We start from the raw sequence: 12,488 nt of genomic DNA on the forward strand, positions 1-12,488 counted from the left end.
TCCACAGCCCTCTCAGCCGCTGACTGCCTTTGCTCCTCAGGCCCCATGCCTGAGTGTCCTCACTTGTAAAAAGGGCCTGAGCACAGAAGCTGCCTCCGGGCCCATCCTGAGGAGGGATGGAGCTAGAACAGCACCTGGTACACGGTCAGTGCTGTGTGAGTGTTGGTTATTCTTATTTGCGCAGGTATTTGCTTCTACAAAACTTAAAAAACCACAAATGGTCCCATTCTATACATTAGCATTTCGGAACCTTTTTCCAGCATTTAACTGTATATGTGAGACTTCGTTCCCTATGGCATTTATGGATCACCTTCATCTTTTCTCTTTTTCCTTAAGCCCCTGACACTGCTGGCCCGCTTTGGGGGTCCATCTCCTGAACCAAGGCACTTTCTGCCTGTGCTGCCTTTTCCCAGGGGCTCCCCTGTCGCCCTGGAGCTCGAGGACACCCTCCTCACCTCTGTTGTTCTCCCCCAGTTCCTGAGAGGACCAGCACCATCACCCTTCAGGGGCGAAGAGACCATAAGAGGAAGGGCTGGCAGAGCACTGTGGGGAGCTTCAAGGAGGAGATCGCTCGGATTGGCATGGTGAGAATCCTCCTCCTCTCTCCCCTTCTGTTCCTGGGCCATTCTGAAGGTGGGCTCGTCACTGCACTGGAGGTCCAGTGGCTCACCAGGGTGTAGACAGAACCGTCGTAGCCATGTTTGAGTGGCTTGTTATGAGTGCCTGTTAGGAGCATAGCCCTGTTACCACCCCCGTTTTACAGGTGAGGCTGAGAAAGTCCTGCCTGACTTGGCACGTAAGGGGCCAAGTGGGAGCTGGGCTCTGGATGTGATGCCAAAGCCCAGCCTCTGATCTCCCTGCTCAGTCCTACTCGTGAGGGGCCAAACGGCCTGGCCCTGAGGCACCACCCTCACTTGCCTCCCTGTTTCTCTCCAGAGACCTCATCTCCAACCCCAATGGTCCCTGGAATGTCCCTAAATGAGACCCTTTTTTGCCCTTCAGGGTCCTCCCAGAGCCCCAGCATGCACTCACGGCTTTCTCCAGGGTCTTCTCTGACACATGTTGCTCCCCTAGATTCCCGGAGTGGGCTCTGGACTCACAGCGCCAAGGAGGCACCCCCTGCCAGCTCTCACTGTCCCGAGCCCTCCCAGCTGGATGTGCACTCTGCTTTCTCCCATGAGCTCTGTTGCTTTGGTCACGTGGCCTAACAGAGCCTCCATCTCCTCTTCTGAAGTAAACTTGGAATTCTTTCGTTGGCCACTTCTTTAACGAATATTTGTAGAGCCTCAACCTTGGGCCAGGCCTAATGCCAGCACCTACATCACAGGCTGTGATTAGGACCGAGTGCGTCTGAGGACGAGGGCTCAGCAGAGAGTCAAGCGCCCGGCGCATGGCATGTGCCCAAAGTGGTGGCTGCCTGTGTGCTCCAGTTGTGAACTAATTAGTTCATCTTAAATAATAATTATTATTATTTCTGAGACAGGACCACGGTTTGCACTTCCTCGTACAAGAGGGCTCCCTCCTGCCCCAGCAGTGTTCATACCACAGCTGTCGCCCTCCTGGCCTGTTTTAGGAAATGGAACCTCTCATCTTGGAGCCAGGAGCGCTTCTTCTTAAACAGCTGGCTGAATCTGACAAAGACATCAACAGCCTCTTCAGAAAGGTGGAAAACGACGACAACCTCGAAGACTACACCATCCAAGTAGGGGCCCCTCATGGCCGGGCCTGCCCCACTGGGTCCTGCTCCTTCTCTCCCTGCCTTCCGTTCTCCCAGCCTGACCCAGACTTCTCACACAGACCCTGTTGGAGCTGTGGGATCAGGTGGCCAAGAAGTTCCTCCTCCAGAAGCAGGGGATTAAGAAGCTGGATGAGACCCTGCTCTCACTTGAGTTCTCCCGAGCAGACAAGGCAAGTCGGCCTGCAGATGGGCTGTTGGTGATTTTCACTTGTGCGATTTGTGAGGCCTCATGTGTCTCCTTTTAGTTCTCCAGGAAAAGAGTGAGTCACTCACTATGGTGCCCTCTTATTTCTAGCTAAAAAGCGTGTTGAAGAAATACGTGGAAATCATAGAGAAAACTTCCTGTCTCATGCAGCCCAATATGTACAGGCTGATAAATAAAGAAGCCATGGTGAGTAGTTTTCATGTGCAGTGGATCAGCCCACGGGAGAGGGAGCCTGGACCCCAAGACGCCCCAGAGGCTGGTGACTCAGGAATGATGAGCTTTCCACCTGCATCGTCTTGCAGCTGTCGCGGACTCAGGGCAGTTTGCACCCTCATAAGTCAGCTCCGCCTGGTCTGTTTGTCTGTTTTTCTGCTGCCTGTCAGTACCTGTTGCTGAACCATGCCTGCCCCCTAGCTCTGTCCCCACTACTTCCCTGTCCACACCCTAGCCTCCCCCAGCTGCTTTCTTTGGGATAAAAACCAAGAAATTCAAGGTTGTTTGTGATGTCTCCAAAGTCAGAGTTAAGCCTGACTCCTCTGTCGCGTGAAAGGATGCTTCTTTTGGCTCCTCAGAGGCGCGTTTTGCTTGCATGGACTTCCAGGTCCTGTGTGGAAAGTTGGGCTTGTCAGACCGTGGGCCTCCTGGCAGCACGCGGAGTGAAAGGGGGTCCCGCGTTCAGCACCACAGCTGGGCTCCAGCCCAGGTGTGTGCCTTGGGCTCCTGGACAGAGCACGGACAGGGAGTGAGCACAGACTCCCTCTTCTCTGCCCAGGCAGGAAGCCTCCTGAGCTAACTCAGCCCTGCACCTGGAACTCCCTGTCCCCGAAGTGGAGACGATGATACTCAGGGGCCAGGACTTGTTGGGAGGATGAGAAAAGAGGGCTCAGCAGTGGGAGCTCTAAGCTTGAGACAAGCTAGAGTCACTGACTTCTATCCATTTGATCCACTCAGGGACCAGAGTTAGTCGGTGTCTTGTTATGTGTGGTTGGTTGATGTTCCTATGCTTATTTCACCCGTTGTGACAACTGACACTTGCTGTTTGCTCCATGTGTCTTTATCTCATTTCATTTCACAAAATCCCTCTGCTGTAAACAGCATTGTCTTTGTCTTATGGCTGCAGAATTGGAGGTTTGGGAAATAACTGCTAAGGCCCCACCAGCTAAGAAGGACAGCTGGCATCAAACCTCAGGTTCCAATGAAAAGTGTTACTGGAATTTCTACCCCCTAAGCTTGGCTATTCTCAGCCCTGTCCCAGAGCTGTGCCTGCAGGGCTTTGGGAAGTGTGTGGTGGCATTTGGGGCTGCTCTAGTCCCTAGGGGCGTGGGAGAGGCTGCTTTCATTTAAGGGGGGGGGATGCTAAATGGCAGAACAGTACCACATAATGAAGAACTGTCTCCACTGCCATGCCAAGGCTGCCCAGGAGATGACCACTGGGAGGACAGCCAAAGAAAGTTCTAGCTTTAGCCTCATTTGGTAATTGGGTCCTGGTTCTCATCACAGCCATATGTGGCTGGTCCCTGATGGCATGAACACTCCGCTTTTGGAGCAAATTTATTTATTTTTAAAAAACCAGTTAAACACTGAGAGCCATAACACTGTAGCCCTGAGTTACCGGGCCGAGGAGCACAGTCATCCCTCAGGCGTGGGTACTCCTCTTCCTCCGGGAGCAACTTCCACCCATGGGAGGGATGCCAAGAGAGGGCCCCACGCTTCCCCCGCCAGGGGGCACTTTTGTTAATACTGACACAAGGGTCCTGGAACTTTTGGCCAACAAGTAAGACTTTCTTTAGCAAAAGGGATGCCTTGGGCCAAGATGTCTGAGGACACTAAAGAGTGTCTGTCCATCTGCGCTGTGGGTCTGCGGGTGGGAGGCCAGCCTGTGCATCTGCATTTCTGGATGGAGAGCGCCAGAGTCTGACACTGGGGATGAAGGAAAGTGTGCCGGGACCTGGCCCCACCTCTGCTTTCCCTGTGGCCTTGATCAAGCGCTTGAACATTCGGAGCCTTTCTCTCCCAGTGTAAAAGGGGTACCGTAAGGGACCAGTGATGGGTTTCCGTGATGACCCAGAGGATGCTGTATGGAAAGTGCTGGGTCTGGGTCTGGACCTGGGGGGTTGTTACGAACGTCAGTAATCATCCACAGCGATGGCAGGAGCCGACATTTACTGGGCGTTTCCCACAAGCCAGTTACGGCGCTAAGGGTTTTGCTTGTAATGTCTTGCTGAGTCCTCACAGGGACCAGATGAGGAAGGTACTAGCATTAGCTCCATTACAGAAGAGGAAACCGAGCTTCAGAGGAGGAGAGTGACTTGCCCAAGGTCACAGAGCCGCAGGTGGCAGTCAGGACACACACCTGCTCTTAGTACCAGAGCCTCACTGGCAGTCCCTCGCTTCTTCTCTCCCCACTTCTCCCTCCCTCCCTCCCTCCCTCCCTTCCCTCCTTTCCTCTGTGTCCCAGAGGCCCAGGATGGGGAGGAAGGGCTGGGAGTGGTGTGAGGGTGCTGGGGTTCTGAACATTCTTACCATGGGTCTCACCCCTTGTCTCCTACCTGTCCTTTCCCTCCTCTCCTCTCCATGGCGCCACCGTGTGTGGACACCAGTGAGTTCATGGCCAGTGAGAGGATCCAGGCTCCTCCAGCCGTGAAGAACGAGCTGGAGAGCATGCTGAAGAACCAGGAGGCCCTGCAGCGCAAGCGGCTGGAGCATCTCTGCGCCATCTGGTACAACGGGAGGGGTTGCTGGCGAGGGCACTTTGGGGGGGCCCTGGGGGTGGCACAGTCCTCAGCACTGACCTTTCTCCTGATGTGTCCCCCAGACCAGGCCATCTCCCGGTTCTCTGGTCCTGGGCTGACCACCTGGGCCCATGTTCTGGTTCTCTGGTCCTAGACTGACCACCTGGGCCTATATTACAGCCCCAATGACAACAAAGAACATGACACATTTGCTACAGAAAGAAGGTTAGTGTGACTGTGCCAAACTTGGAAGGAGGCAATGGCAAGGGGCGAGGTGGGGGGATTGGAAGAGGGATGGGACTTCCTCCTGAGGGCAGCAGAGTGGCTCCCTCAGCTGTGCAGTTTGCAGGGTGTGTTAGAAGGGTCTGAGGCTGGAGGCTGGAGGTCAGTGAGGAGGCAGCTGCCGTCAGACAGGGGACCTGTTAGAGGCTCTGGACATTCCCCTCAGACCTGGGGCCACCTGGCTCTGATCCCATAATAAGCTCTTTGGCAGGGGCCACACTAAATGTTCTAGACCCTGGAAGCCCACTGCCTGGGGACCCTGTAGCATCCACTCTGAGCAGCAGGATGGAGCCTGCGTGGTCCTGCAAGGCGGAGATGCTTCCTGTGCTGGGAGATACTCCTCCTCTTCCTGTGCCCCTCGCTGGCCCCTCCCACCCTGGTAACCCTGGGGTGCAGGTTCTTCTTGTCCCCCCACCACAGAGCCTAAGTTTTCCTAGGATACAAATGACAATTAGAGCTCCACAGGGTCTCCCCCAGGGTGAGTGCCTCCTGCCCCGTGTGCAGCCACGTTTTCATGCAGGCGTAAAATTAGCAAGGTGGATAAAAATCTCAGCACCAGGAAAAGTACTTTTGTTGTTTTCTGTAACTCCACTCATTTCTGACTCTGAGCCCCTGTTTGTCTTTCTTGGGGCCCCATCCATTGAGGGAAAGTTATGGAGTCTCACTGGACGCTGGGCCTGGTGGTAGGAGTCTGGTCGTCAGTGTTTGGTCCATCCAGGTGCCTCTGGGCAACTTCTGCTGCCTCCAAGCAGCTGGACTCGGGACTCTTGAGGAGGCTGCTCTGAGAGCCTGCGTGCTCATGCCCAGGCAGCGTTTCCCTACTGGGTCTTGCAGCTGCTCCCGTGATGCCACCAGGAAGCAGGACCCAGCTGCCACTGCCAGGCACCCGCCATCCTGCTCTGTCCACACCTCCCCCCCAGCCCCTTTCTATTGACAAGGAGAAAGCCCTGGTCCCCAGGATTGTTCTCCTCCCCATGGCTCTCAGCCCACTCCCACAATCGCCTTCTCCTTACCACTGCTCTAGGCTCTCCTAAGAACTTAGACTTTGAAAACAAAAGCCAGAGAGATTTCTAGGCTGCTGTCTTTTCTGCCCCACCACACCCCCTGCCCAGGCTGTGAACGTGGGGCTGGCTGGCTACCTGCCTGATGGAGGGAGAGACAGGGCTAAACACAGGGGGAAAATGCAGGCATCGACGCTCCGACCACAGCTGGGAGACACCGTGCGGTGGCAGTGTGTGCAGACAGAGTGTGGAGCTGGTGGGTGAGGTGTGCTGGCCTGGAGAAAGGTGGGGTGGCTCTGTGAAATCAGAGGCATGAGTGCAAGTTTACAGGACCCAGCAGCTCCTTACGTGGGAGTACGTAAAGGGTGAGGTCAGGGCACAATTCCAGCGTCCAGAAGCGCGTACTGTGAACACAAGGCTTGAACGTGCAACTTAAAGGTCAAGTTGCAAAGCCTCGATCATAGAATTCCCATGAGCGTCAAGATGAAGCTTTGCGTTTGTGGTTTGTTTGTGCAAGGAGGTCTTGACAGCGTCACAAAACACACTGTGTAGACACCCACCTATTTCTTCTGGACCTGTCTGGCAGCCAGGGAGCCTTCTAACCAAGCCCAGGAGCTGTCCCAGGAACTGCCCCACGTGGGATCACAGGGAGTCCCTCCTCCGGAAAGCCCAGAGCCCTGGACCGGTGGGGGCCTTGCTTCTGCTCGTGCACAGGCCCTGCTGCAGGCTTGTGGGCGATGGTGGCAGAGGGCTGGGGAGTCTTGCTAAGATTCCCAGGGCCCAAGAGGGAGTTATCCAAAGGCCGGGGAGAATCCCCGTTGATTTTCTGGGACCCAACAAGTATAAATGCATATAATTTTAAAATAAATTTTAAAAATACAATTTGTATTTTGGAGTTATGTTAGATTTACAGAAAAATTACAAAAATAGCACAAAGAATTCCTGTATACCCCTCACCCAATTTCCTCTAAAGTTGTGATCTTCCATTATCACTGGACATTTGTCAAAACTAAGAAGTTAACTTTGATGCATTCCCATTAACTAAATATCAGACTTTTTCTGATTTTACCAGTTTTTCCGCTAATGTCCTTTTCCTTTTCCAGGACCTGGTCCAGGATACCACACTGCATTTAGTACTACACAGTGTTGCTCTTTACTGTCCCGCCATAAGTAGGGTGCCCAAGACCATCCTGGGGTGCACGTCTTGTCCTGGCATAATCATTAATAGTCCCTGCACTTTCACTGTCAAAAACGCCCTGGTTTGGATAATAAACTACACAGTCCCCCTAGCCTTACAGATCTTTCTACATCCTTAAACACCACCCAAAACATGGGGGCTTAAACAACACTTCCTGTTTCTCCTGATTCTGTGGGCCAGCTGGGCAGTGCCCCTGGTCTGGGCGGGCTTGGCTGGGGCTGGGTGGCCCAGGATGGCCTCACTCCCCCGTCTGGAGCCGGGACTGGGACAGCTGGGGCTTCTCTGCACTCACTCTCAGCCTCCAGGAGCTCACCCGGCTCACAGGCACGGGGGCGGCAGAAGAGCTCCCGGCGGCAAACCAGGGTGAACGGGATGCCTGAGCCCCTCCGAGCCTCCGCTGGGTCACGTTGCTGATGTCCCATCAGCCAAGGCCAGTGTCACAGCCAAGCCCAGATCCGGGGATAAGAAACAGACCCCACCTCGCAGTGGGAGGAGCTAATGATGCGTGACCGTTTTCCGTCTGCCACACTGTGTAGTTTATTTAGACAATTCCCTATTGTTGGATATGAGGTTGTTTATGTATTTCGTGTGTGTGTTTATAAACAGTACTAAGTGACCGACTTAATGCATAAACTTCATATGCATTTTATATTGTTTTCTCGGATTGGGTTCCCAGAAGGGGTTTCCTTGGTCGTGACGTGAACCGTTTGTTTTTTCCCTTGAGAAAAATTCAGTTTTATTTCCTAAGTAACAGACTCAGGGATATTAAATAGGCCTTTCCATGGGGCATGTTTTCAGCACCAGGAAACCCCCAGCGAGTCACTGTGTATCTTCGGTATTTGGGTCGATACGACTCTGGAGCCGTGTTCCTCGAAGGTGCTGCCAGTTCGGGTAGTGAACGGTTATTCAAGCTTGGTGACTTGTCACATCTTCCCTCCCCAGTGACCTTCTGCCTCCCGGTTACAGCAGAGCTCAGCTGGCCGAATGGCGTTCCTCTCTCAACTCCCTGAACAAGCACCTCGGTGAGTGAGGTCTGGGGCTCCCATTCAGGTCTCTCCAGCTCTGTTCCCGTGGGAGCTTTGTAGGAGCGCCAGCAGCCAGTCAGCCGATTACGTGAGCGTCTCTTGTGAACGCGGGAGTGGGTGGCAAGGCTGTCCTGGGGAAGCAGGGAGGCATGTAGACGGAGAGTGAGCCCAGGGGGTTCACATCCACCCTCCAGGACTCGGCCTGGCAGAGCTCCTCCTCCCTCCCACCACCTCGCAGTCATTGCCCAGCCCTGCCAGCCACACACTCTGACCCCTGACTCTTGACCCAGCATGGAGCCAGAGGGACAGTTCCAATGACCCTTTGTGAGGACAGGTGAGGGGCCAGGCCCTGGGCATGTGAGGTTAAAGTCTTACAGTCAGGGAGAGGTGGGTGTGACGCCCAGCTCTGTGCTGTCCCAGCTCTGCGACCTTGGGGAAGTCTCAGCTTCTCGTGGCCTCAAACTCCTCCTCCATACAATAGGGATTTCAAGAGGAACAATAAGGGTAGCTACCCTGTGGGGTTCATGTGAGAATTACATGCAATCCTGCGATCCAGGCATAATTCAGTGCCTGGCTTACACAGAGAGCGCTCAGTAATAAATGGTAGTGTTTAAAAATGCTCTAAGTCAAGGGTTCTCAAACTCCTGTCCCTGGGCCAATGCCTGTTTGCAAGTTAGTTACACTGGAACATGGCTATGATCATTTGTTACATGTTGTTTCTGGCTGCTTCTGCTTTACAACAGCAGAAATGAGGAGTGGCGACAGAGACATTATGGCCTGCAAAGCTGGAAATATTTGCTATCTAGCCCTTTATAGAAAAAGTTTTCCAAGCCTTGCTCTAGAAGGTATATAATATTTCCATCTCCTTTGAGGCTCACAGCAACCTGGTGAGGTCAGTGGTGTCATTGTCCCCCTGTGATAGAGAAGGACTCGGAAGCACAGAGAGGTGAAGTACCCTGCCCAAGGTCACATAGCTAGTGAAGTGTCACGGCTGGACTTGAGCTGAGTACCTCAGTTAGTAGTACTCACCATTGCTCCAGGGCTCTCAGGTTTATCATTCCAAAGGTATTACAGTTATATTATATTATAATATCCGGGGCAAGAGCCCCGAGACCCTAAATAATAGCAGTGGCCGCCATTCACCAGGTACCCCCTAGGGCCAGGTGTGGCACTGGGCCCTGGTAACCAGCAGGGAGGATCGCCCCTTGGGTGCTTCCAGGCTGGAGCAGAAGTCAGACCATGCAGGACGTTACAGCGGGAGTGGGCAGGTGACCCGCATGTATTTGGGGACACAGGTTAAGGGTCACACAAGACCTTGCCAACGAAGTGATCATCCAGCTGAAAGCGGCAAGGCAAGTAAGAGTTAGCCAAGCCCAGGGGTCAGGGGAGCTGTTCAAGCAGGAAGACCAGCACGTGGGGAGGCTCAGAGGCAAAACAGCTGGGCCTTCGGGGAAAGGAGAAGGTGGCAGGGAGGCCAGAAGATGCCCAGGGCCAGGCTGTGCCGGCCGCGTGGCCATGTGGAGGAGGCTGCACTTTATCCTGAGGGCACTGGGGACCCAGTGGAAGGTGCTGAGCTGGGAGTGATGAGGTTAGAGGGGGACAATCAGAGGGGCACAGGAGGGAAGCACAGACACCCCCGGGGCGTCCATCACAGCGACTTCGCCGGAAGGGTGGGGGTGGGACTGTATGATGCGTGTCCGCCTGCAGTATGAGAAGACGTGGCAGGAGTGTCTGGCCCACGTGCAGAAGTGCAAGGTGGGTGTCCCTCCTGGCGGCCGGAGAAGAGGGTCAAAGGGCAGCGGCCTGGTATCCCCTCCCTGGCCTGCCCCTGCTCCTCTCCAGCCTGGATCCTCTCCTTCCTCACGTGCCCTGGCCCTCACTGGCCCCTGGGCATCCTGAGGCTGTCCCTCTGCCCGTACCCTCTCCTCCTCAGCTATTCCCACCCATCCCTCGGGTGGTAGCCCCACGTGGCCTCCTCCAGGAAGCCTTCCCTGATCCCACAGAGGAAGGTATACACTCTCTGATCACCTCAGACTTCCCCTTGACTCTGTTTCACTCACAGCACTTGGCATTATTTGCTCAGAGGAAGTCTTGTCATGGGGGTTCTTTAGGGCTCCCCTCCCCCCCGCCCCCCCGCCCCCCCGCCCCGACCCCCTTCTCCCTCGCTGCCGCCTCTGTTCGCGCCGAGACCACGAGTTCACTCCCAAACCCCTCGACGGCAGTGCCTGGTTTTCTGGGGCGCAAGGAAACATTGTGTCAAACTGCCACTCCCCAGCTCCTTGTTCAGATAAAAAACCCAGAGAAGCCTAACCCTTCTGGGGACGGTTTGACCCGCGCCCTGGCCGAGGGAGTCGGGACTCGGCGGCCCGCGCTCCGCCCTCGGCCCTCGGCCGGCTCCGCCCCGCTGGGCTCTGGGGCGCAGGCTGTGCCGGCGGCGGGCTCGCGCTCCCAGGGACCTAGAATGTTCTCGGACTTGGGGGCCGGCCCCGCCTGGGGACGAGACGACCACGTTTGCAGAAGGCCGGGGGCTGCCATTTACCCTGAGCCTCTCGGTCAGCTCTTGGGGGCGTCAGACCTCAGCGGTAGAGCCCGGACGGAGGGGAGGGAAACCTCCGCCCGGGGGCCTCCCCAGGACCCCGCCCCGGGCTCCCTGCCCCTCCTGCGCTGCCCGGGCTCCCCCTGTGCTGCCGCCTGAGCCGGCCTCGCTGCCCTTTGTGGGGCACAGGCGGGGACGGTGCTGAGGTCGTCCCGTACCCAGGGGCGCAGGAAGCCTGACCCAGGGCACCTGGTCCTCCTGTTGGGCAGCACTGGAAGTACACAGCTGTAGACACGTCTTTAATTTGGGGGAGGTTGGTTTATGTGAGATGTTGGTGCATAAACCAAGGCTTTACTAATAAAGAGAGCCCGCTTTCCAGTTGGCATAACTCACAGTTACAGGGAAGGGGAGCCCTGTCTGACTGACAGCAGCCCCGAGACTGTCTAGGATGGCGGTTTATGCTGTAGGCTCTGCAGTGGGAGCGCTCTGAGTTCAGATCCGGGCCTCACCACTTGCCAGGTGTGTGGCCTCCAGCAAGTCCCTTCACTTCTCTGAGCCTGGGTTTCCTTACTTGTCAAACGGGGCTAATGAGAACACTGCTGGGGGATTCAGTGAGACAAGGGGGCAGCACGCAGCAGCTGGACACGGTGGATGCACCACAAAGCTGGACCCTCTCAGCTGCTGTGAGGGTTTCCTCTGAGGCTCTCAGGGATGGGTGGGAGGCAGATCTCAGGGGGCAGCACCAGGCCCTGAGGTGAAGCCCCACCGGCCCTAAGCCAGTCTCTGCCTTGTCCCCCTCCAGAAGCAGCTACTGGACTGGAAAGCCTTCACGGAGGAGGAGGCAGAGAGCCTGGTGAGCCCGTCCTTCTTGCAGATGGTGGGAGCGCTCCAGAGCAAGGTGGAGGAGGAGCTGGAAGGCCTGGATATGTGTAGCCGGGGACCCACACAGCTGGGCAGCAGGGCAGGCGTCACCCTGGCACTGGTCTATGAGGAGAATGGGAGTCCGGGTGCCTCCAACTTTCCTGTCACTAGTGCGTTCATCTCCCTCATCATGGCCAGCCCCTCTGGAGCAGTCCCTCTGTGCCAGGCACTCCAGGCTCACCCCTGACTCCCCGGCCACACGCTGACACCGGTCTGAGCAGGAGTCCACGTGAGCAGTCTCGGGCCGTGAGTGCTCCCCAAGCCCTTGCTGAGTCTGAGTTTTTTTCTTTCCTTATTATGTAGAGAATTTTCACCTTTTCACTTAAAGGAAGCGCTTTACGGCTTCTCTTTGGCGTATCTGAATTTCCTCTCCTCTTGCGCTTTGCGTCACTCCTCTTGCACTTTGGCGTCATTATTAAGTAAACTAAGGGTGACTTGAACACAAGCACTGAGATACCACGACAGTCAATCTGATAACAGAGATGGCTGCTGAGTGACTAACCCACAGGTGGCGGGTGGCAGGTAGCATATTCGCGTGGCTCCGCTGCGCTGGACCAAGGGATGATGTACTTCCCAGGAGGGACGGAGCGGGAGGGCGTGGGATTTCATCATGCTGCTCAGAATGGTGTGCAGTTTAAAACTTATGAGTTGTTTATTTCTGGAACTTTCCATTTAATAATTTCGGACCATGGTTGACTGTGGGTAACTGAAACCGCAGGAAGTGAAACTGAGGATAAGGGGGGACTACTGTATCTTCTTTCGATTTTTTTAGCCATTTAAAAATGTAAAATCTGTGCTCAGTTGGCAGGGCCAAACCAAAAAGGGCAGAGGGCCACATTTAGCCCACAGG

General features: G+C 55.3%; 1 protein-coding gene across 1 annotated transcript; it reads left to right on the forward strand.

Moving 5' to 3' along the window:
* Positions 1 to 385: 385 nt before the first annotated feature.
* LOC124234506 (coiled-coil domain-containing protein 180-like) lies at positions 386 to 11,727 on the forward strand. The gene is made up of 7 exons (XM_046651853.1): positions 386 to 584; positions 1,574 to 1,702; positions 1,798 to 1,908; positions 2,034 to 2,129; positions 4,544 to 4,663; positions 8,099 to 8,178; positions 11,520 to 11,727. Exons 1-5 carry the CDS (start codon positions 582 to 584, stop codon positions 4,544 to 4,546), a joined length of 342 nt encoding a protein of 113 aa, XP_046507809.1. The 5' UTR covers positions 386 to 581; the 3' UTR covers positions 4,547 to 4,663; positions 8,099 to 8,178; positions 11,520 to 11,727.
* Positions 11,728 to 12,488: the final 761 nt, after the last annotated feature.

Source organism: Equus quagga, unplaced genomic scaffold (assembly GCF_021613505.1).
Source record: "Equus quagga isolate Etosha38 unplaced genomic scaffold, UCLA_HA_Equagga_1.0 83180_RagTag, whole genome shotgun sequence".
Classification (NCBI taxonomy): domain Eukaryota; kingdom Metazoa; phylum Chordata; class Mammalia; order Perissodactyla; family Equidae; genus Equus; species Equus quagga.

Bases quoted from the DNA above. Each gene is read 5' to 3' on its own strand.
- LOC124234506 (XM_046651853.1), top strand. The intron at 1,703-1,797 runs GTAGGGGCCCCT...CTTCTCACACAG, and splicing joins TCGAAGACTACACCATCCAA to ACCCTGTTGGAGCTGTGGGA. The intron at 1,909-2,033 runs GCAAGTCGGCCT...TCTTATTTCTAG, and splicing joins AGTTCTCCCGAGCAGACAAG to CTAAAAAGCGTGTTGAAGAA.